We start from the raw sequence: 25,468 nt of genomic DNA, 5'->3' as shown, positions 1-25,468 counted from the left end.
GATCATTCTGGAGGAAGCGCACCACATGATTGACCCCTGCATGTCGAATGTGGACCAAAGGTCTTTGCAGCGCGGCTTCTCCTTTCCAACGGCTACTGGTGACTGATGCCCTGACTGCCGCTCTGCCTTGGTCCCTTTGGTGATGACTGGTATTGCGAGACGTTAGACGGACCTCTGTTGGCGTGAGAGAACATTTGGTTAAGTAATAGTGGGTATCTCCCACTTCTTTGTTTTTGATTTTTAATTTGGCTCTTGCAAAAGCCGAAGCCGAGGGGTGAGTACATATGTGCTTGATGTTTGTAAAGAAGCCAGTGAAATAACGATGCCTGGTTTCAGTAAGTTTAGAAGACGGTGTTGTTGTTGTTGTTGTGATAGGGATTCCCGACTGGAGGAGTCTTTTCCAATTCCTCGGGTCGAACTCCCACCTATGAGCTTTATTCTAAACATGGTGTAGGCCCCATCACCTTTAATGAAGTGTGGGTCCGTTATACGAGAAAAGATGGCGTTTTGCAGTGTCCACAGAATGGTATTTTTGAGCCTGATATATTAGATAATTTGGAAGATACATTGTTTAAAAGAAAAGCCCGGCCGGCTATGTTTGACTCCTTTCGCCTTTGGCGCAAGAAAGCCAAACAGAAAGAAATTAAACAAGCAAAAAGAGATAGGAAGGAAAAAAGCATGACTGTTATACAGGCTGCCCAGCAGTTTAAAGACAATGAGACTGATTATGCGATTGAGGTTTCAGATAGACAACATTGTATGGCAGTAGATAAGTGTTATCCGCTGTTGCCGACTTCCCCTGTAGACAATGATATTGACCACGAAAAGTATCCTTTAATGTCCCACCTGTTGATATTGAATATATCTTTCCATTCCGCAAAAAAAATCTCGCATACCATCACTCCGCATTTTTAAGTCCGCAAAAACCATTACTCCTCAAGCCATAATTCCGCAAGTTTTTTACAACGCATATGACTTCACTCCGCATGCAATTACAACGCAAATGCATGTGGGGTGAAGTCATATACTTTGTAAAAGTACTTTATTTTTAAAAATATATATATAAATATTTATATATAAAAAAAATATATATATATATACACACATATATATATTTTTTTTTAAAAAAAATGAAGCATTATTTCTTTAAAATTACATTATATTTAGAACTATATTAATAATACACACACACACACACATATATATATATATATATATATATATATATATATATATATATATATATATATATATATATATATATATATATAAACACCCTAAAAACGAATTCCACCCTAGTCCCTTTAAATACCCCAGCATCCTTAAACACTAACCCATCCTGACCCTAAAAATACCCCTGTACCCCAAAACCCAAACATACCCCTGAACCCTAAAAATACCCCTGTACCCCAAAACCCAAAACAACCCCTAAACCCTAAAAATACCCCTGTACCCCAAAACCCCAAACAACCCCTGAACCCTAAAAATACCCCTGTAACCCAAAACAACCCCTGAACCCTAAAAATACCCCTGTACCCCAAAACACAAAACATTCCCTGAACCCTAAAAATACCCCTGTACCCCAAAACCCAAAACAACCACTGAACCCCAAAAATACCCCTGTACCCCAAAACCCAAATTAACCCCTGAACCCTAAAAATACCCCTGTACCCCAAAACCCAAACCTACCCCTGAACCCTAAAAATACCCCTGTACCCCAAAACACAAAACAACCCCTGAACCCTAAAAATACCCCTGTACCCCAAAACCCAAAACAACCTCTGAACACTAAAAATACCCCTGTACCCCAAAACCCAAAACAACCCCTGAACCCTAAAAATACCCCTGTACCCCAAAACCCAAAACAACCTCAACCCTAAAAATACCCCTGTACCCCAAAACACAAAACAACCCCTGAACCCTAAAAATACCCCTGAACCACAAAACCCAAAACAACCCCTGAACCCTAAAAATACCCCTGTACCCTAAAACCCAAAACAACCCCTGAACCCTAAAAATACCCCTGTACCCCAAAACCCAAAACAACCATTGAACCCTAAAAATACCCCTGTACCCCATAACCCAAACCCAGCCCTAAACCCTAAAAATACCCCTGTACCCCAAAACCCAAAACAACCCCTGAACCCTAAAAATACCCCTGTACCCCAAAACGCAAACCTACCCCTGAACCCTAAATATACCCCTGTACCCCTCAACCCTTAAATACCCCTGCACCCCATAACCCAAACACTCCCTTAAAATTCCCCTGAACCCAATAAAAAACATATACTTACCTTACAACTTACCTTAAAACATATACTTTTACCAATCATGCTTTTACAATGATTTTCGTCGTAAAAGCATGCGAGATAAAAGCATATAATATATAAAGGCATGCGTTATAAAAAAATGCGGATTAAAGGTACCTGCGTTTTAATGGTATGAGGAGTGAAAGTATGCGGAGTAAAAAATGCGGAGTGACGGTATTTTACCGTTGAGATTTCCCCCGCCTTATGCACAGGATGCCGATGCACCCCTACTATTGCAACCCGCTCAGCCACCTGTTGTTCCCCAACAGGTCCCTGCACCTCTGCCACAGCCCCTTCGGTAATGCCAATACCGCCACCTCCTTTGCCTCAGACTCCTTTGCCTCAGACTCAATTGATACCTGTCACCCCCTCTTCTACCCCTGTTCTGCACCGCCTAATACCTTGTCCCCTGTCCTTCTGTCGAATTCCCCCTTAGTTGGTAAGCGGATGGTTGACACCGTTTCTGGCCTTTTGTCCCATTTCTTTGGGTCGTTAAACATGACTCCTGTTCTTCCTCGTAGGCAGACCCGTAGTCCGCTTCCTGGTCCCAAAGAGCGAGATGCGTTAGATCTCCTTGCCCGCAAGTGGATCATGAATGGTCCCGAGTATGGTATACAAGAAATCATGGACACTTTCCAGCAGTGGGATGCGCCAACGCAAAGACATGTTTTTGATACCATGTGTGTCATTCTTGGACAAAAGTGGGAGGACATAGGATTAGGATTAGCTTCCCAGGGTCTGCTAGATGTTCAGGCTGACTTTAACAAAGGGATAATTGTGGGTGCTGAGGTTGAGGATGCTGTAAGGACACTTGTCACCATTAGAACAATGTTTACCTACCGGTCTCTGCCTGAACCCGATCCTTCTGTTAAAAGGAAACTGAAACACTATCCTATGAGAGAGGTTCCCCCGGTGTGGAGAGAAGCGGTTGCACCCCAGGGCAATAATCCTGGTATACCTGCTCACTTTCAACGTGTATGGGTACACAATCCTTACCAGACCCCCGTAAAAATACTGCTGGTTATTTTAAAGAGCTGTCCCAGACTGTTGATGCATGCATTATGAATTTAGCCGATATAGACATGTTGATGGGAAATGTGGTCCCACAACCATTATGGGCTAAGATTCAGAAAGAAGACCATGCTTAAGAATAGGGGGGTGATTGGGCTGTTATACTTGCCGCATATGGACTCCAAGTGGGTGGTGCTAAACCTGATGCTTTAATTGCAGACCTTCCCGCTAGGATCATTGCCTTGATGATAACTATGATGCCTGCTATGCGAGTTAATTGGGATAGCTAGCTGCCTGTAAGCAAAAGAAAGCTGAAAGCGTTTCCGACTTTTTTACTCGATTTGAGGAGACGTTTCTTGATCACTGTGGTCAGGATATGAGCACGGAAGGTGGCCAACGATTGTTTGTAGATAAATTTGTGTTTAATTTGCTCCTCGAACTTTCTAATAAACTGAAAGATTCTGAAAGTTCATGGGCCATTTCTTCTTTTGCTCAGATATTGGCTACTGCTCAGTATTATGAAAATAGGGATAAAGAGGAAAAGGACAAAGTTGATAAGAAGGCTAAGGAATTAAAAATAAAGTTCTTTTGCAACAGGCTTATCCCCCTCGCCCTGCTCAGCGCCAGTTTCAGCCGCCTCCCCAATTCCAGAAGCTGTTACAAAAACCTGAGCCCTTTGTTCCTCGGTCCCCACTGGGTCCAAATCAATGCGCTTATTGTAAGGAGGAAGGTCACTTCAAGAATAGTTGCCCGGTTTCATTGCAGTGTGCTGGTGGTATGCCTGGGCTGCGAGGCCGAGGTGGCTACCAGTCAACACCCAGGCGTAGGGTGCAAGGTACATCATCTCAAGACTAGCGTTCCTTTCCCCCTCAAAACTCCATGAATTATTTTGATCAGCAGAATGCTCAGTCTGCCCATTATTACAATGACGATTATTATACTGAGGATGAGAGTAAAGGTTTTCATACTAGCTAGGACAGCCATAGACACAGTGAGGGAGTCATATCAGTTCCAGTGGACAAAAAATGGGCCTTATGTTGAAGTCGTTGCACTAGGTGTTTCAGAGCCATTTCTATTGGACACTGGTGCAACGAAGAGTTCTATCATCCACTCTAAACTCCCTGGGGCACCTTTGTCTGGCTTATCAAATGTTTTTTGTAGGATTTTCTGGCGCCCCAGTTCATAACTCAGTTTCTTGTACTCTGCGCATCTCAAGGTCCTTATGATTTGGAGGCTCCACTTATTTGAACAACTGGTGTTGGTGAAAATTAGTTAGGTTTGGATTTGTTAAAAAGACTGTATGCAACATTGCATTGTTCCCCTTCTGGTGTACACCTCACTTTAGGTAAGAAATTGTTTTCCCCGGTGTATTTGTCTGTACTTCTGGGACAACTGTGCAAAGCTGCAGCTAATAAATTTGGTTTTCTACGCTAACAGAGTATTCCGTGTCTCTGTACAACAAGGCAGATGAACTCGGACATTTCAGGTGTGCCCTGCGCCGCCAGGCCCTTCTAGGCCCGGTTCTTCAACTGGCAGCCCAACGTGGGGCAGCTTCAGAGGTAGGGGTCGAGCCCGAGGGTCGTGAGGAGCCCCGCAGGGTAATTCTGGAGGAAGCTCACCACATGAATGACCCCTGCATGTCGAATGTGGACCGAAGGTTTTTGCAGCGCGACTTCTCCTTTCTAACGGCTCCTGGTGACTGCTGACCTGACTGCCGCTCTGCCTTGGTCCCTTTGGTGATGACTGGTATTGCGAGACGTTAGACGGACCTCTGTTGGCGTGAGAGAACATTTGGTTAAGTAATAGTGGGTATCTCCCACTTCTTTGTTTTTGATTTTTAATTTGGCTCTTGCAAAAGCCGAAGCCGAGGGGTGAGTACATATGTGCTTGATGTTTGTAAAGAAGCCAGTGAAATAACGATGCATGGTTTCAGTAAGTTTAGAAGACGGTGTTGTTGTTGGTGTTGTGATAGGGATTCCCGACTGGAGGAGTCTTGTCCAATTCCTCAGGTCGAACTCCCACCTATGAGCTTTATTCTAAACATGGTGTAGGCCCCATCACCTTTAATGAAGTGTGGGTCCGTTATACGAGAAAAGATGGCGTTTTGCAGTGTCCACAGAATGGTATTTTTGAGCCTGATATATTAGATAATTTGGAAGATACATTGTTTAAAAGAAAAGCCCGGCCGGCTATGTTTGACTCCTTTCGCCTTTGGCGCAAGGAAGCCAAACAGAAAGAAATTAAACAAGCAAAAAGAGATAGGAAGGAAAAAAGCATGACTGTTATACAGGCTGCCCAGCAGTTTAAAGACAATGAGACTGATTATGCGATTGAGGTTTCAGATAGACAACATTGTATGGCAGTAGATAAGTGTTATCCGATGTTGCCGACTTCCCCTGTAGACAAGGATTTTGACCACGAAAAGTATCCTTTAATGTCCCACCTGTTGAGATTTCCCCCGCCTTATGCACAGGATGCCAATGCACCCCTACTATTGCCACCCGCTCAGCCACCTGTTGTTCCCCAACAGGTCCCTGCACCTCTGCCACAGCCCCTTCCGGTAATGCCAATACCGCCACCTCCTTTGCCTCAGACTCCTTTGCCTTAGACTCAATTGATACCTGTCACCCCCTCTTCTACCCCCTGTTCTGCACCGCCTAATACCTTGTCCCCTGTCCTTATGTCGAATTCCCCCTTAGTTGGTAAGCGGATGGTTGACACCGTTTCTGGCCTTTTGTCCCATTTCTTTGGGTTGTTAAACATGACTCCTGTTCTTCCTCGTAGGCAGACCCGTAGTCAGCTTCCAGGTCCCAAAGAGCGAGATGCGTTAGATCTCCTTGCCCGCAAGTGGATCATGAATGGTCCCGAGTATGGTATACAAGATATCATGGACACTTTCCAGCAGTGGGATGCGCCAACGCAAAGACATGTTTTTGATACCATGTGTGTCACTCTTGGACAAAAGTGGGAGGACATAGGATTAGGATTAGCTTCCCAGGGTCTGCTAGATGTTCAGGCTGACTTTAACAAAGGGATAATTGTGGGTGCTGAGGTTGAGGATGCCTTAAGGACACTTGTCACCATTAGAACAATGTTTACCTACCGGTCTCTGCCTGAACCCGATCCTTCTGTTAAAAGGAAACTGAAACACTATCCTATGAGAGAGGTTCCCCCGGTGTGGAGAGAAGCGGTTGCACCCCAGGGCAATAATCCTGGTATACCTGCTCACTTTCAACGTGTATGGGTACACAATCCTTACCAGACCCCGTAAAAATACTGCTGGTTATTATAAAGAGCTATCCCAGACTGTTGATGCATGCATTATGAATTTAGCCGATATAGACATGTTGATGGGAAATGTGGTCCCACAACCATTATGGGCTAGGATTCAGAAAGAAGGCCATGCTCAAGAATTGGGGGGTGATTGGGCTGTTATACTTGCCGCATATGGACTCCAAGTGGGTGGTGCTAAACCTGATGCTTTAATTGCAGACCTTCCCGCTAGGATCATTGCCTTGATGATAACTATGATGCCTGCTATGCGAGTTAATTGGGATAAGCTAGCTGCCTGTGAGCAAAAGAAAGATGAAAGCGTTTCCGACTTTTTTACTCGATTTGAGGAGACGTTTCTTGATCACAGTGGTCAGGATATGAGCACGGAAGGTGGCCAACGATTGTTTGTAGATAAATTTGTGTTTAATTTGCTCCTCGAACTTTCTAATGAACTGAAAGATTCCGAAAGTTCATGGGCCATTTCTTCTTTTACTCAGATATTGGCTACTGCTCAGTATTATGAAAATAGGGATAAAGAGGAAAAGGACAAACTTTATAAGAAGGCTAAGGAATTAAAAACGAAAGTTATTTTGCAACAGGCTTATCCCCCTCGCCCTGCTCAGCGCCAGTTTCAGCCGCCTCCCCAATTCCAGAAGCTGTTGCAAAAACCTGAGCCCTTTGTTCCTCGGCCCCCACTGGGTCCAAATCAATGCGCTTATTGTAAGGAGGAAGGTCACTTCAAGAATAGTTGCCCGGTTTTATTGCAGTGTGCTGGTGGTATGCCTGGGCCGAGAGGCCGAGGTGGCTACCAGTCAACACCCAGGGGTAGGGTGCAAGGTACATCATCTCAAGACTAGCGTTCCTTTCCCCCTCAAAACTCCATGAATTATTTTGATCTGCAGAATGCTCAGTCTGCCCATTATTACAATGACGATTATTATACTGAGGATGAGAGTCAAGGTTTTCATACTAGCTAGGACAGCCATAGACACAGTGAGGGAGTCATATCAGTTCCAGTGGACCAAAATGGGCCTTATGTTGAAGTCGTTGCACTAGGTGTTTCAGAGCCATTTCTATTGGACACTGGTGCAACAAAGAGTTCTATCATCCACTCTAAACTCCCTGGGGCACCTTTGTCTGGCTTAACAAATGTTTCTGTAGGATTTTCTGGCGCCCCAGTTCATAACCCAGTTTCTTGTACTCTGCGCATCTCAAGGTCCTTATGATTTGGAGGCTCCACTTATTTTAACAACTGGTGTTGGTAAAAATTTGTTAGGTTTGGATTTGTTAAAAAGACTGTACGCAACATTGCATTGTTCCCCTTCTGGTGTACACCTCACTTTAGGTAAGAAATTGATTTCCCCGGCGTATTTGTCTAAAGACCAACTTCCCTCTGAATTGCTCTCTCTTCCTGCCACCTTCTGGGCTACAGGTCCCAATGATGTTGGTCTTCTGCGGATTCCGCCCTACATCGCCACCTTCAAATCCAATGTTAAGTTACCCCACATTTCCCAGTACAAGATTTACAGTGATGGTGAGAGAGCTCTCTTGGCTATTATTTATGATTTGGTTCAGAAAGGTGTGGTTGAAGAGACTAGGGGAAATATATGCAATAGTCCTGTTTTACCTGTTCTTAAACGTACTGACTCTTCCCAGCCACCCATTTATCGTTTTGGGATTGTCCTCCGGGAGGTCAACAATATTGTTGTACCCCAATTCCCTGTCGTCCCAGATATCACTGCCCTATTGACAATGATACCTGCTTCAGCTGCTTAGTTTTCTGTTATCGACCTTAAGAATGCTTTCTTCAGCATTCTCATTGCTGAGGAAAGTAGGGATATTTTTGGCTTCTCTTTAGGAGGCCGAAGCTTCCGGTTCAAGCGTGCACCTCAAGGCTATTGTGAGAGTCCCTCCATTTATAGTCAAGCTTTGAAAACTCAGCTTGATGCTTTCTCTTTGCCCCCAGGTGCCACCCTTATTCAATACGTAGATGACCTGTTGGTTGCTGCTGATTCTGAGGACATTTGTAAACAAGTCACTATTTCACTGTTAGGTCACTTGTCTGACCTTCATCACAAGGTTTCACCCTCTAAATTGCAATATTGTCACCAAGAGGTTACCTATCTAGGTCATCTCTTGTCGAAGGAGGGATGGCGAATGACCCCAGAACGTATCCAAGCAATTGCTCAAATGTCTGTACCATGTACACAAAGGGAGGTGCGTGCCTTTTTGGGCATTACCTCTTATTGTAGGCAGTGGATTCCAAATTTTTCTTTCCTAGCGAAACCTCTGTTGGCACTCACTCTCAAAGATACACCCCAAACTCTTCCTTGGACTGCGGAATGTCTGAAAAGTTTTACTGATTTACATACTTCCTTGTGCCATGCTCCTGTGTTAGGTACTCCTGATTACAGTAAGCCTTTCACACTCTACGTTCATGAGAGAGAAGGTTGCGCATTGTCAGTTTTAATGCAACAATTTGGGGACAAGCAACGCCCATGTGCCTATTTTTTGGCCACACTAGACCCAGTGGCCAAGGCGTTGCCCAGTTGTCTGAAAGCCACAGCAGCAGCAGTTTCCATTCGCCAGTCTGCTGGATTGGTACTGGATAATACTCTTATTGTCATGGTGCCGCATGCAGTAGATACCCTCCTAAATAGAACAAAGACTCAGCACCTTATGAGCGCCTGCTTTTCAGGGTACGAGCTGACGCTCTAGGCCAGCCATGTACATATTAAACAATGCAATACCCTAAGCCCAGCCACACTGTTACCGATCCCAGTAGAAAAAGGGACTCAGGAGCAGCATGATTATTTCCTACGCACAGAGGAGGAGACCAAAGGTGGGGTTGATCTAAAGGACACTCCACTCCTGGACCCGGATGGGATCCTATGGGTGGATGGTTCTTATTTGAAGCTCCCCAATGGTGAGACGACTTCGGCCTATGCAGTCACTACTTTGTACACACTTGTGGAAACAGCACACATTAGGCACAATTCAGCCCAGGCAGCTGAATTGATAGCTCTGACTAGAGCTTGTGTATTGGCTGAAGGAAAAAGAGTGAATGTGTACACTGATAGCCAGTATGCGTTTGGAGTGGCCCACAGTTTTGGCCGTCTGTGGAGGGAAAGAGGGTTTTTCACCTCCCACAGCACTAAGATACAGCACGGCCAGTTGGTAAATGACCTTCTCGAATCACTTACCTTGCCCACTCAGATAGCAATTGTTTAATGTAGTGCGCATAAGAGGATCACTGATGATGTGGGTCGAGAAAATGCTTTTGCGGATCAGATAGCGAAAGAGACAGCCAGAGATGTTACAAGCCGCATGTATGTTGCGGGCCCTGCTAGATGGGTCAGACAAGGAGGGATGTGTGAGAACACAATAAAAAGTATAAAATGATCCAGGTAGAGGCTACAGAGAAAGAAATGAGTAAGTGGAGAGAGGGTACAGGGATGTTGGACGCGACAGGATGTTGGACAAAATTGTCGGAACATCAGCGCTGCCTGTTACCAGATGCCTATGTGCTTCCAGTAGTTACTATGGCACATGGTCCAGCCCACATTAGCGCGAAAGGGATATGCAAACTTCTGGCCCCTGTATGGCAGAATGTGGGGATCCCTAAATGCGCAGATAATTTGGTTAAACACTGTATTGTCTGCTTGATGCACAATCGTTGGAAGTTTAACACCAACCCCAGCAGGCCATTTTGCTCCCCTAACGTATCCTTTTGAGGTGTTGCAAATAGACTATATTCACATGGAGTGATGTAATTATCTGAAGTATGTCCTTGTGGTGGTGTGTGCCTTTTCTAGATGGATAGAGGCCCATCCCCTGAAGGCTAATACTGCTCTGTCTACGGCTAAAGTCCTTTTGAAGGAGTTTTTCACAAGGTTTGGCCTGCCTCGAATCGTCTGGAGTGACAACGGAATTGAATTTGTGGGTCACATAATGCAGAAAGTGTATGCTGGTCTTAGTATCAGACAGAAATTCCATGCGGCAAACCACCCTCAGTCAGCAGGTTTGGTGGAATGCTATAATGGTACTCTTAAGCTCAAGCTCGCGAAGATACAGGCCAGCACGAGTCTTGCCTGGCCCGATGCTTTACCCTTGGCTCTTTTGTCTACTCGAATAACTGTCCATTCCCGTATGGGAATCAGTCCCTACGAGGTTGTATTTGGACGCCAGCAAATGTCTGGGGAGTCCCAAGGCCAAAGAAGTATTCCGAGATAGAGCATCCATTGTTGATTGATTATTTGCATGACCTCACCACTAAATTGCGTGTCCTTCATCAACAGGTACAAGACACCTTGCCTCAGGCTTCCACTGATCCTGGCCACACCATACAACCCGGTGATTCAGTTTGCATCAAGAATTTCCAGAGATCAAAAAATGTTGAGCCTCGTCAAGTATTGTTGACAACACGCACAGCTGTGAAGGTGGTCGGAAAGAAAAATTGGATCCACGGTGTGCATTGTAAGAAGGTACCCTTGCCTTTGCCTTACAACCAGTGGGTCTGTGAAGGTATTGGCGATTTTGAAGGTGAAAGGGTCCTCCGATTCATACCTTTTAGCAATGCACACCTAGATTGGACTCGATCTGAGAAAGAGGATGATGAAGTTTTACAGGAAGCTGTAGCACCACATCTCAGGTTGAACACAACCAATCCAGAGACACTTTTTTAGGACCAGACTGAGTCAAATAAGACGAGATACAATTTGAGGCCTAGAGTGGATATAGACAATTGAGAATTTTTCTTTTGAGTCCACTTTTCAGTGACACTGACCATCCAAGAAGGCTGCTGGGTCGTGGTAAGAGTCTTGTCCAGCACGGTCGCTCCACCAACGCTCCCCGATCCCACCTCCTGCTCGTACCTTTTGCCCTGTGGTATTGTTATTGTTTTGCTTATTTAATCTGCCATTGACTATACCGGCATCGTGTTTTTGTCTTACACTGTATCTGCACGATTTCAGAGCGCGAGTGTGTGTGAAGATTGGTATCGTTATTTGTTCGTGCTACATTTGCTGCCATTGATTTTGCCATTGAGTCTGCCATTGAAGATTGATATCGCTAATTGTATAGGCGTCATTTGCTGCCATTGATTTTACCAGCATCGCATTCCTGTGCTGTGCTTTGATTGCTGCGTTTTACATTGTATCTGCCTGGTAACATAGCGTGAGTGTGGAAAATAGCTCCTCACCTTGACTTGCTCGCCCGCTCTGCTGTACATAGCGGCGCGACTCTTACTGAGGCATAATCAGGTTACTGGCACTTCGACTTTGCCCCCGGTGCTGTGGTGCATCTGCTGGCCCTGCCTGGCTTTCCCTTTGACCCTCCATTTTGTTTTGGTGCTCCCTGGCCAGCCCCTCCTTCCCGCTACCGCCTCCCAGCTGCTGACCCTCCCACGCTCCGCCCCCTCCACTATCTATTTAAAGCAGATGTCCCTACGTGCAGCGTCCACGCGCTACGGCCGCGCCGAAGGTGCGCCAAAGGTAAGCCCGTCTACGCCCGTCCGCGCCTGGACCGCGCCCAGCGCCAGACCCCCTGGCCCCCGTCCCACCCACCCCACCCGCATTACATACGACGCCTCCACCCTCCTAGCCCTAAATCCCGGCCGGCTCCCCAACTGCACCCAAGCCGCTCCTGGACACACCCATGGACCCTTCACATGCAACTCCTGCAAGTATGACAGCACCAAGACCAACTCCACATCCACGAACACCAAACAGAGATCTGACACCAACCACCTTAAATGCATCCTGCTCAACACCCGCTCGGTCCACAGACACGCCATCGACCTTTGGAATCTACTAGACACCATCTCTCCGGATGTCGCCTTCCTAACAGAAACATGGATGAACGCCTCCTCAGCCCCAGACATCACCATTGCCATCCGGGAAGGATACAAGATCATCCGTAAGGACCGCACCAAGCAAACAGGAGGAGGCATCGCCATCGTCCATAAGAATTCCATCTGCATCTCAACCAGCTCAGACGTCAACCTCGCTAGCGCCGAACACCTTCACTTCCAGATCCACACCGACCCCAAGACCACACTCAGAGGCACCCTCCTATACGGGCCACCTGGACCCCGTGCACAATTCAGTGAAGACATCACTGACTTTATCACCCCACACGCCCTCCCCTCCGAGGACTACATTCTACTGGGAGACCTCAATTTTCATCTGGAAAAGAGCAACGACAGAAACGCCACCACCCTACTGGACAATCTCGCCAACCTTGGACTCAAACAACTTGTTAACACCCCCACTCACTACGCAGGTCACACACTCGACCCTATCTTCACCTCCAGCAAACATATCTCCTTCAGCCACACCACGGTTCTCCATTGGACGGTCCACAGCTGCGTTCACTTTGTCTACAAAAAGACCACAACCCACAACCATCCTCAACCTACTCTGCGAAGAAACTGGAACAAAATCACCATCAACCAGATCTCCTCATCGCTTCTCCAAAACCCCCCTGCCCACTCTTCGAACCCCAACCAAGCAGCCATTAACTTCACTCAATGGCTAACCAACAGCGCCGACAACCTAGCACCTTTGAAAAAACGTCAAAACAAACTAGGCGGCAAAAACGCTCCCTGGTTCAACGATGATCTTAAGAAATCCAAGAAACTCTGTCGCTCCCTTGAGAAGGCCTGGAAAAAAGACCCAAACACCAGCACCAAGGACGCCTTCAAAAACGCCACCCGCACACACCACCAACTGATCCGGACTGCCAAGAAAGCTGCACTTAAAGACCGACTAGACAACAACGCCCACAAAAGCAAGGAATTATTCAACATCGTCAAAGAATTTACCAACCCCTCAGCCAACTCAAACGACATCACTCCCTCTCAAACCCTTTGCCACTCCCTAGCCTCGTTCTTCCACGACAAAATCGCAGACATCCACAACAGCTTCGACAACCTACCCGAAGACCAACCCTCCCAACCTTCTGCCGTACCCTCACCCCCCTCGAACATCCTCAACGACTGGAACCCTATCTCCACCGAGGACACCATCTGCCTGATGAACTCCATTCACTCTGGATCCCCTACAGACCCATGCCCTCACCATATCTTCAACAAAGCAGACTCCATCATAGCACCACACCTCCGGGACATCATCAACTGCTCCCTCAACTCCGCCACCTTCCCGGAATGCTGGAAACACGCCGAACTCAGCGCCCTTCTGAAAAAACCCACAGCTGACCCCACCGAACTCAAAAACTACCGCCCCATCTCGCTCCTACCATTCCCGGCCAAAGTCATCGAGAAAGCTGTCAACAACCAGCTCCCCGCCTTCCTCGAAACCAACAAATCCCTCGACTCCTCACAGTCCGGCTTCCGAGCCAAACACAGCACTGAGACCGCCCTCATCGCAGCAACAGACGACATTCGAACTTTACCGGACAATGGAGACACAGTCGCCCTCATCCTCCTTGACCTCTCCGCAGCCTTCAACATAGTCTGTCATAGCACCCTCCTACAACGCCTCAGAAGCATCGGAATCCAAGGAAAAGCACTGGAATGGATCACCTCATTCCTTACCGGAAGAACTCAGAGAGTCCGCCTTCCATCATTCAAGTCAGAGGCCACTGTAGTCACCTGCGGCGTACCACAAGGATCTTCACTCAGCCCCACCCTCTTCAACGTATACATGAGCCCCCTCGTGACCATCGCACGCCAACACAACCTCAACATTATCTCCTACGCTGATGACACACAACTGATCCTCTCCCTCTCCAAAGACCCAAACACCGCCAAAACCAACCTACATGAAGGAATGAAAGAAGTAGCCGAGTGGATGAAGCACAGCCGTCTGAAATTGAACTCAGACAAAACAGAAGTCCTTATCTTAGGTACCTCCCCCTCCGCCTGGGATGACACTTGGTGGCCTGAGGCCCTTGGAAAAGCACCCATCCTGACGGACCACGCACAGAACCTAGGCGTCATCCTGGACCCCTCACTCTCGATTAACAGACAAGTCAACGCCGTTTCATCATCCTGCTTCAACATTCTTCGCATGCTCAAAAAAACATTTTGCTGAATCCCCACCGAAACTAGAAAAACGGTCACCCACGCACTGGTCACGAGCCGCCTGGACTACGGTAACACCCTATATGCCGGTACCACCGCAAAACTTCAGAAAAAACTCCAACGCATCCAGAACGCATCAGCCAGACTCATACTAGACATCCCGCGTAAAGACCACATTTCTAGCCACCTGAAAAACCTCTACTGGCTCCCCGTCAATAAGAGGATAACATTCTGCCTCCTAACCCACGCACACAAAGCACTTTACGAACTTGGACCCGAATGCCTCAACACTCGACTTTCCTTCTACACCCCCTCCCGCCAGCTACGCTCCTCCAACCAAGCCCTTGCCACTGTACCTCACATCAACAAAACAACCATGGGAGGAAGATCCTTCTCCTACCTGGCAGCTAAAACCTGGAACTCACTTCCCACTCACCTTCGCCTCACTCAGAACCACCTAGCATTCAGAAAGCAACTTAAAACTTGGATTTTCGACAAGTAATTCCCCACCCCTCTTCAAGCGCCTTGAGACCCTCTGGGTATGTAGCGCTATATAAATTATTTGACTTGACTTGACTTGACTTAGTTTGTGACCCGAGTAGTGGCAATAGGCCTGCGGGACTTGCAGTGTCATAGGAAGGCTGATAATCACAGCTGAGTGAAGAAGGAAGACTGCCACGAGCAACATTTAGAGGATGGATTCTGCTATACTAAAGAGAAATGATAAGATGGATAAAGTGAAGAAGAAATATTGCAAATTATTGCATAATAGATGTGGTATAACACTGTGTATTTTAATCTTTTTATATATTATATTAGCTTGTGTGGGTTGGGTTACTTATACTATGCAGCAGACACCTGCACCTAGCTCCCATCCCGTGCCTTTTCGCACCACTGCCTCCCTGCACCAGTAACATACACTACCAGAACATGAGCAAAGTAGGAGAAAGGAATATTTCAATAATTCATTCATTCAATTGTTGCACCAGCATCAATTGGTGGTCAACACCACCGATTGTTGGGTTTGTTGACTCTTGCCCCATACTACGGATAAAGGGATGCATATTTAGTTTTCCCTTTTTCCTTGAAGGGGTCTGCTTGGGCTAATACATCTATGTTCTCTAATGCTTACGAGAACCAACCCCGGTGCCCTATTGGTCCATATGTGGGTGTGGGGTGGGGTTGATGTTAGCCATGACCCTCTGGTAAAGGGAATATGGGCTATGTCCAAATATTATAGTAAAATTAATGAGTTCCCTGCCGACGAACGATGGGCACACATTGGCTGGAACATGACCCGTTACGCTACTAGCCTTACAGATAAGGCCAGATGAAAGAGATCCCCGCCCATATGGACTGTACCCCATCGAGGCCACCTGTGTCTCCAAGGAAATAGTCAGAATGCTAAGGCCCAATTGGGAAAGAGCTCTTGTGCACATACATATATCTATGCATCCCAGACTTCTCCAACGTTAGTGACATTTCAGGGAACACGTTTTGTTTGCCATGTCAGGGCCTATACATGGTTACCAACTAATTTCTCAGGGTCATGTTACGTGGCTTTTCTCCTCCCTCCGACATATCCCGCCCCTTCAGGTCATCAAAGAAATAGGTACAGTGGAGGCGTCATTGATTCAGAAGACACAGCAGGACAAGAGGGAGGCAACTTTTTTAAAGGATGGATTCCTCCCATTCTGGGGCTCTATGGCCAACAGCAGAAACATAAGGCACCTCATTCGAGTTGTTGAGGCAACGATAGATGAAACTGTAGGGGCACTGAGCAACTTCACAGCCGAGCTTCAGGCGGACCACCTAATGACATTACAGAACAGAATGGTTTTAGATATCATTCTTGCTGACTGTGGTGGGGTATGTAAATTGATTGGATCCAGCTGTTGCATTTACATACCTGATAACGCCCCTACAGTATACCAGGCCTTCTCTAATTGCATCTGATCACTGAGTCCATTCACCAGGACGAAGGAAACTGGTCTTTGACAGGATGGTTCTGGGGATTACTGTCCACATGGGGATGGAAGGTACTGACTTTCATTGGAGTGACTTTGGCCATTATCTTTTCATATTGCCTCTGTCTACAATGTGGTCCCGCTATCTGCAGCCTTTGTGCCACCATGTGTGTCCCAAGGCCTGTCTCACAGAAAGCAGAAAATATGAAAATGATGTTTCAGCAACAGCTTGACGACCTCATGGCTATTGACATTGACTCAGATTAACGTGAGTCTGTGTTTTGCCTGCGTAATGGCAAAAGGAGGGTCTGAGGTAATTCAGTTTCGACTCCATTTTGTATTCAGTAGCCATTTTGTGTTGCCCTCACTCAGGCAGCTTGGCAAACCAAGTGTTTTTGCCTTTTGTACTGCTACATGTCAAATACCCCCCCCCCTCCTTGTTGTGAAGCCAATTCCAGGAACTAGCCAAACTAACTAATCCTTGTCTAGACTGACTAATCCTTGTCCCAACTATCTGTTGGCCTTCAGTTTTCTTTCCCTGCCCTATCTTATCTGTTGGCCTTCGGTATTCTTTCCCTGCATTATCCTATTTCTTAGGTTGTCCTACAATTTAATTTAATTTGCGGGTTTCTAACGAGCTAGAATCGACTCCCGAAGGAGTATCTCTGCGCAATAGACCGCTGGGGAACCCGTCCTGGCTTTCCCTGTGAGATGGTCCCTACTGGGTATCTCCAAGGTGAAACCAGGCATCCCCAGCGTATGTGGGGGGCCATTGTGGAGATGAGGCAAACTAATGCCCAGAGTTGCAGAGTGTGATCTCTGGTTACAGTAGGCACCGAGGTGAGACTTATCGAGTACGCTGACCCTGGTCCAAGACCCTGCCGCGTTGGGACTTGAACACTGGTCCCGGGCCGTCCTCTGCTCCCGGGTCTGCCGCCTCTAACCAGTGAGCCACACCACTCCACTTTGAAGCACACGTCCTGCCATTACTGATTGACCTATAGGTGCTGTCATTTATTGACTTATGGGGTTGGGCAAGAACACAACTCAAAGGGGACGTTCTAGTTACATGGTGTCTTGTTTTGAATGTTTTCCTACTGGCTAATATTTGGTGCATGGGGAGTATTTTTCTGTGGGTGTACATGGTTATAAAAGACTGTGAGCCACGGAGTGAAGGGGCAGCCTCCTGAGAACCTACTATTGGTATACTTCTGGGACAACTGTGCATAGCTGCAGCTAATAAATTTGGTTTTCTATGCTAACAGAGTATTCTGTGTCTCTGTACAACAAGGCATGTGAACTCAGGGATTTTCAGGCGTGCCCTGCGCTGCCAGGCCCTTCTAGGCCCGGTTCTTCAACCAGTCCCTAATCAGGCAGTAAAAAATCTGGTAATCTGGGTTTACTCCGCCCTTACCTTTCAGGCCCAAGCCAAAATGGTATCCGGGAAATGCTTTTGACTTTTACGCGAGATTAAGCCATTGTTAGGTTCTTTCGATACCACCATCCGGCAGATCATTATCCAGGCCAGTATTGTTTCCATCACTACCCCCTTTTGTACCGCTTTTGGCCACCATAGGTTTGACAGGGTATGCTCAGACGTGAGTCCCTTGCTCACTTTGCCACTGGATTCAAGCAAGCCGGGCTGAAGACGGCTGGAATGCCAGAAACCGGTCCTCGGAAGCTTGTTTCCGGTCCAGGGAAGACATGGCTTGGCAGTTTGGGATGGACTGTTTTCATGAGGCACAGGGTCAGACTGATTTGCATATAGCCATGTCTGAACTGGGGTTGCAGAGTGGGCTAAAGAACGGTGATGGATTAAACCCAGATCTTTTGACTGGGTGTGAGTGTTTGATTGATTTAGATGCTTCGTCCATCACCACCCCCTTTTGTCCCGATTTTGGCCGCCATAAGTGTGGCAGGGTATGCTCAGATGTGAGTCCGTTGCTCACTTTGCCAGTGGATTCAAGCAAGCCGGGCTGAAGATGGCTGGAATGCCAGAAACCGGTCCTCGGAAGCTTGTTTCCGGTCCAGGGAAGACATGGCTTGGCAGTTCGGGCTGGACTGTTCCCATGAGGCACAGGGTCAGACTGATTTGCATATAGCAATGTCTGAACTGGGGTGGCAGATTGCGCTAAAGAACGGTGATGGATTAAACCCAGATCTTTTGACTGGGTGTGAGTGTTTGATTGATTCATATGCTCCGTCCATCACCTCCCCCTTTTGTACCAGTATTGTTCCTAGGCTGGACTATGCCAGTTCATTCTGTTTGGGGGTGAACAAAGCTGAGATTCTCCGCCTACAAAGGGTGCAAAAGACAGCTATGTGTGCTGCACAATGCAGTACCCATGTAAAACCAATGTAGCTTTGGGAATTTTAGAATTTTATATTAAGCATGTTGGGGCAATGTTTTTTCTCGCATACATTGCTGACTGACGCCCCTGTTGCCTTGACCATTGTGAGAACAGGGCAGTATGACTTTCTATTTGTATTGCAGGGTGAACAGACATAAACAACACCCATTACCCTAAACAATCACACCACTTGCAGTGTGTAGATGGGCTGTGATTACAAGGCAGTGGATTTCCACTGGCTTCTTAGTGGTACTCGGCCCCTATCACCACCCCAATGTCACATCATGTGCAATTTGCAGGTTGATGTGTGCTTGGGAATATGCCCCTCAGATGTTCACATGCTGTTGCGTTTGGTATTGTTGGAGGCGTTTGTTTGTGTGAGGATATTTACAGACAGAACTGCATATTTGGTCACTGACACTGTTGACTTTTCACAAAATACTTTTTTCCATGCACATCAAGGTGTAAGGGGCATCTCACACCAGGACTGTGAGTACTGTAGAATACTATTGTCTGTATGGCACATGTGTACACTTTTGAGTAGATTACATCATTTTGTCATGAGGGATGTTGGTGACCTGTAGCAAGTTGACATGCATCAGTGCTAGATTGGTATTCTTGCTTGGTGTCATGCTTATATTGTCATACCTTTTACAGGGGCATTACAGTTTCTGTGAGCATGACACACAGCCAAGACATGTAGATAATGTTTTGGGGACACAGTCCTGATATGCATGGTCTATGCACTGTACTGTTGTTGGTATATCCCCCTGCTCATGGTATGACATCACATTATGCTATGCCTCAATTATGCAGATTTTGTGCATTGCGCGGAACAAGAAAAGGGGCACATTGACTGGGAATGTGGCAGAGTGTCACATTGGCATCCTTGCCTCAATCCCACACACATACAAATTGTCTACATAGTACTGCATCTCTTTGACCACACTATGATGATGCAGCATGAATGAGACCGCTGATGTTCATCTTGTTCTGGAGATGCAGTCCTGGGTCCACCAATTGAGAAAGCATGGAGAGTGTTTTCTAAGTATGGGCGAATTTTGCGAATTCCCGGTACGGAAATTCACGCAAAAGCGTTCTCGCGGTCCGCAAAATACACGAACTTTTAATAGATTGCGGATTTTTTTTATTTTTGCAAGTTCGCAGGGTTTTTTTTCACCGCGGCTACCTCGAAGTTACCCATGCGGTCGTATATGGGCACGGCCATCTTGTTTTCACTGTTCGCGTTGCGTATTTCCTGTTCCGGGTGCAATTGCGTGTTTGCATCCATTTCTGCATGCTCGCGGGGTAAATATCGCGCAAACTTACCCACGTAGACCTTTGTTTGTTTGAACTTTTTGAAAATCTTTTTTACTCATATCTATCTCTATTTTGTGTTTTTTTCTACTTTTTGTTACTTTAATAACAACTTTTTTTTAGCTCTCTCTTTTCTTTTATTTACTTTTTTTTCCCTATTCTTTCCTATTTTTCCTTTCTTTAACCCAGGACCATGGCAAAGGGAGCAGGCAAGTCCAAGGGGAAGAGTCACGCACCCAGCAGCCGGCTCCTTTGCGGGCGTTTAAAGGGGGGAGTCTGTAAGTCCCAGAGAGTTCTTCAGCACGGGGGAGTGGCCACACTGGTCTTCTTTGTGCAGCACCACCTCCCCAAGACCATCACAGCAGGCGGCAGGCCTGGTACCGGGTACGGCCTCTGGGAGCGTCGCCAGCTATGGGATAAGGTGTGCTGGGATATGTATCGGGAGTCAGGGGTCTGGCGCACTACAACCAGGTGACACACTGGTTGTCCGAGATACTGGACCGGGAACAAGACCTGCTCGACCTGCTTGGCATCGACATCCCTGGGCTTGGTGAGTACTAGTAGCTATTTAATAACAACTTTGTTTGCTTCTGCTCAGTGTTATATTGCAAATATGTTTTTTCCGAAGAGCAAGAATGCTGCCGATTACATTGCAGGTAAATTATGTTTCAAAAGCTTCTATGTTTGCAGGTGCTCGCCTGCTCACTCAGTGGTGGTGCTACTATGCTTACTTGTTTTCAATTGTGTGCTCATTTGTTTTCAATTTTGTGCTCATTATGTATGAGTGTACTTTACAGAATTGCGTAATGCTAGAGGGACTAGAGTCTCAAGTCCAGTCCTTCCTTTGTACTTCTGCCACTAAGAAGAGATAGTGGTGGTGGATTGATAGGTTGAGTATATTATGACTTGTTATTTAGTAGGACATTTTTTAGTGGTCTGCAATCATGACGGACTGTGTTTGTCACTTCGCGTGCTGCTGAGTGCTGCCAGTCCTAGTAGAACCTTTGTGTAGTTGGTTTAGTGAGTTACATAACTTTCCAAGTAGATGGTCCGCAATACTAATATCTAGTAGACCACATCAGATAGGTCAATATATTTAGTGCAATAATTCTTTATTTCCCCGAAATAATTTGTTTTTGTAATGTTTTATTTCGTTGACAACAATCATCCATGTTTGTGTCTTTCTTTCATGTACATCAGCTCCTCCCAGGGGCAAGAGGACAGAGGTGACGGTCGCGACGCCGGTGGAGCAGGAAGGCCAGGATCGGTCCGCCGAGGGCTCTTTGCTGGCCCCAGTAAGTTTTCCTGTTAATATTAATAATTATACTTCCCTAACTTTTACAGCACCTATTTATTCCAAACGTTCATCATAATTCTATTTTTTCCTAAATCGTCTTTGAACTTCTTGTGGACTGTTTCTAAATTCTTATCCTGCCTCTACTATGACTCTCTGTGCTACTACTATTTATTATTATTAGTCTGTCTGTATAGCTAGCTAAGCTTGCACAGTTGGCAAAAGGTGTTAAACAAAACTCCTGTTCAGCAATAGCTCTAGGCACTGAGTGCAGTCCTTTGGGTTGTCCATAATGTCTATTGAAATCTTCTTAATGTTTATGCTTTTGACAATTTCCAACAATAAAATGTCAATGACCACCAAGAATAAGAGACTAGTTTACTTTTTGATTGGATAGGAGGACATACTACTACTGTTGCAGGGACTATTCTGCACTACATAACTATGGACAAGAAATAGGGCATTGGTGATAATAGGCGCAGTTAGACTTTCCACATACCTCAGTCATAACAGAAGTTTAACCCCTAATCTTCTTACTGACTAGCTTGTGTGTCAGAGTTATTATTTAGCTCCCGAATGCAGCGATGATCCCCAATGAATATACAACCCAGAACATAAGACTACAGAGTCAGAGTCCCGACCTCTCAGAGTCACGGAATCATGCTTGCAAATTGCAAACCCTTTCGCTCACTCACTTATGACCAAAAACCACAGAGTCTATGTAAGTTTTAAAGCTTTATTAAAAGTAAAACAACTAGCTCTGTGTGTGCTCTGTATATTAATTTTTAATTGTGCATTTTATAAAAACATTTATTAAAATCAACTTCATAGAAGAGAAACGGTGAACTCATGAAAACTGAACAGTGGCTGATTTACACATTAATTGTGGGAGAACCCTCACCTGGTTGGAAGTACTGGTGGTGATGATGATGAGTAACATATTGCTCTTGTTCGTAGAAGGGAATCTTCTGTCTGTTATGAGAAAATAAATGTGAGTTAAAAAGCAAGCATTCATCAGTTGTGCCAAAAAGTGTAGCATGTTATTACTAAGCATAAATAAAAATACCCTCCCCTTCCGAAAGGAGAATTTTTAGTTTAGACTAGAGAGTCACAAATATCTACATTTCTTTATGTAGTAAAAAAAAATTTCATTCCTAGACAAAATAGGGAGTGGTGTATATGACATCTAAAAATATGAAATGTGTTTTCTAGGTGCAACACCATCGGCACAGACAAACACCAGTGCGGGGGCTAGAGTGGAGGTGGTCACTCCAGGGGCGGATGCGTTGCCACCAGTGGCCGCTGGAACTGCTGTGGGGGATGCCTCGGTAGTGGCGGGCAGTGGTAAGCTATTATATTCCTTACTTATTGAGATTGCCGAGTAGGCTCGATGCAGGGGTGTATGTTGTACAGTACAAGTACACTTTACTGCTAAGAAGACTTTCAAATTTAGAACTAAGTTTTTGTCATCCAGGTAGAAGACAGTCACCCTTGACTTCGCATTAGCAATAGCATTAGTGGCTGGAGTTGAAAAGTAACCAATGGCCTCCTCTAAATTTGACTTCAACTTAGCTGTGAAAGTTTTATCGAGAAGCCAAGTCAGATCAGATATGAACTTGATGAATGGGATGAACGAAAAGGGAAAAAGGGTGGAAGAAGGACGAGTGAGTTAAATTAATGACTGGCAAAGAATGATACGTGTTTTTGAATGCAAGCAGAGGTGGCTGGTAGGAATCTGATGCATGGCCAGTTGAAGCAAGGTTGGGTGGAAGGAGAAAGAAAAGAGGACTGCCTGGGTGGGTGAAACAGAAATTGTATGTGAGCGCAATATATCCTTTGGGTCAAATTCAAATGCAAGTCAAGCACGGATGCATAGGTGGCCGTTTACAAAATAAAATAAAAAGGGTGTTTTTCGGTGAGAAAAAGTAAGGTTTGTCCAGTTGAGACATTAAGAAGAATGATTGACATTTACTTTGAATGGATGGATGCCTGGATGGTATCTTCTCATAGATACCATAGGTGTATGTAGAGTAGACAGAGTAGATGTCACTGGATGAAGAGTGTTAGTTTGAAGAGCATGCAACACTGCATGTCCGTGCCAGAGTAGCAAAGCCGAGGAAAGTAGAAGTTGTAATTTTTCAGAATACTCCCTTGACTAACAGTAGTTTGCATCAAAGCATATATTTTGTATCGATATTGTATAGTTCACATTATCAAGTCAAGTCACAAGTACCTTCCTCCTGCGATTACGGGGACCACTCACTACCTATGTTAATAATTTTTTTTAATCTCTGATATTCATCTGTGGCCTAATGGTGTTCACTCAATCAATATAAACAAAGCACCTAAAGCCATCCCTTATAAAAGTAAATATCATGTGAAGGGATAGATGATCATATTATCTTCTTCATTTTCCTTTCGTAGTAATCAGGGGCAGGGCAGGGTGAAAGTTAAATTAATTGAGCAGTAGCCCTTGTAACAGTTTATGACCAGTGCCACCCGTAATAGAAAAGTAAGAGCTTCCCCACCTGCATGTACTGGTAACAGTAACGCAAGTCTGCATCATCATGGCTGGCGTCTGTTTTTCTTGGGTGCAAGCTGACTGCGCTGGCACAATGCCGGCTTCCGCAAGTTTACATACTAATTTCAGTAAGCAAGAGAAAAGAAGAAGACTGGTGTACTGTCTGAGTCTAACTTAGTGAGTCTATAGTGCTAGTAAAATTCCTGAAACTCCCACTAATATTAGAGCAGGGGCCGACGAAGTGGGATGTTAGATAGATACCTGCCACAAATGTTATGTACTGTGCTTGCAAGTTGCTAGTGCTACTGTGACACAACTTTCTGTTGAGTTGTTTTGTGTTAATCTTAAAGAGTATTGGTTACAGTATGTTTTTCTTTCTTCATATAGATACTCCTTCTAAACTATCAAGGAAGGAGTTGGCTATCCGGGCCAGGCGACGGAAGCTGGAGGCAATTGTCGCCAAATATCGGCGGCTGGTGGCTCAGGAGGAGGACGATGACTCTCATTCAACAACAACAGCCGCTTCCTCTTCCACTGCCCCTGGGTCATACAGCCAGCGCAATCCTCCAGCGGAACAGCGCCATGGTCCGGCAGCCACCTGCCGCAGCCGAGCAGCGAAACCAAAAGCTGCCCCCCAGAGTACCTGCAAGGCGCGTGTGTACCGCCTAACCCTACGAGTGGCCTACCTTGAGCAGGAGTTGGAGAGGCAGAAGGTCCTGCTCAAGGCCCTCCAGAGAGAGCTGCGTGACCACCTGGCCACAGGACACCGCCTGCCATAGATGAGGCTGTCCCTTGCCCATTTTTTAAAGACCTTTGGGGGGGTGGGAATTAGGCGTTGGAGTTTTGGAACTTTTGGGGACATTTCATGGACATTGGTTGGGGTTGGGGAAGGGGGTGGGTCGGGTCTTGTGGGGTAGTTTATTTCTGTTAGGGTCGAACTAATTATTTATTTTCCACTTAAACATAGCATACGCGTTTTTACTGTTTTCTGGGGGAGGCAGGGGGGTTAACCGTACGTTTGTTTTAATGTAAGTTAGCTGGCTGATTGATGCAAATTGTGTAAGTAATCTCACAAATTTGTCCAAATGTGCCACTGACAGAGTTAGTGAATTCAATTGTCCTACTACTTTACTAGGACTACCGTCAGTCTCTCCTACTCCATTATTCTTCCTCCCCCAAAATGCTTATCTTATCTGTGATTCGTGTTTGAGAATAGGGCTAGGCACAGGGCTGGCAGCATGGCAAATGGTGATTAAGGTTGGCTATGGAATCCTGGACGTATGAAATGGCATTGTTGTGGTGGTAGTAGTAGTGGTACACACTGGCAGTAGCAGCATATGAAAAAAAGGAAATGAGACATTGAGTGGCCTGAAAAGAGCAT

The 25,468-nt window shown here is 45.9% G+C and overlaps 1 protein-coding gene across 1 annotated transcript; it reads left to right on the top strand.

Moving 5' to 3' along the window:
* The first annotated feature begins 2,807 nt into the window (after positions 1 to 2,807).
* Positions 2,808 to 24,866, top strand: LOC147733513 (uncharacterized). Its single transcript, XM_086956881.1, has 4 exons — positions 2,808 to 3,261; positions 21,473 to 21,571; positions 22,779 to 22,910; positions 24,475 to 24,866. The coding sequence occupies exons 1-4, from the start codon at positions 2,808 to 2,810 to the stop codon at positions 24,864 to 24,866; spliced, it is 1,077 nt and encodes a 358-aa protein (XP_086813007.1).
* Positions 24,867 to 25,468: the final 602 nt, after the last annotated feature.

Source organism: Lissotriton vulgaris, chromosome 2_1, assembly GCF_964263255.1.
Source record: "Lissotriton vulgaris chromosome 2_1, aLisVul1.2, whole genome shotgun sequence".
NCBI classification, from domain to species: domain Eukaryota; kingdom Metazoa; phylum Chordata; class Amphibia; order Caudata; family Salamandridae; genus Lissotriton; species Lissotriton vulgaris.
The sequence above is the reverse complement of the archived record's forward strand: the minus strand, read 5'-3'. Positions and strand labels throughout refer to the sequence as shown.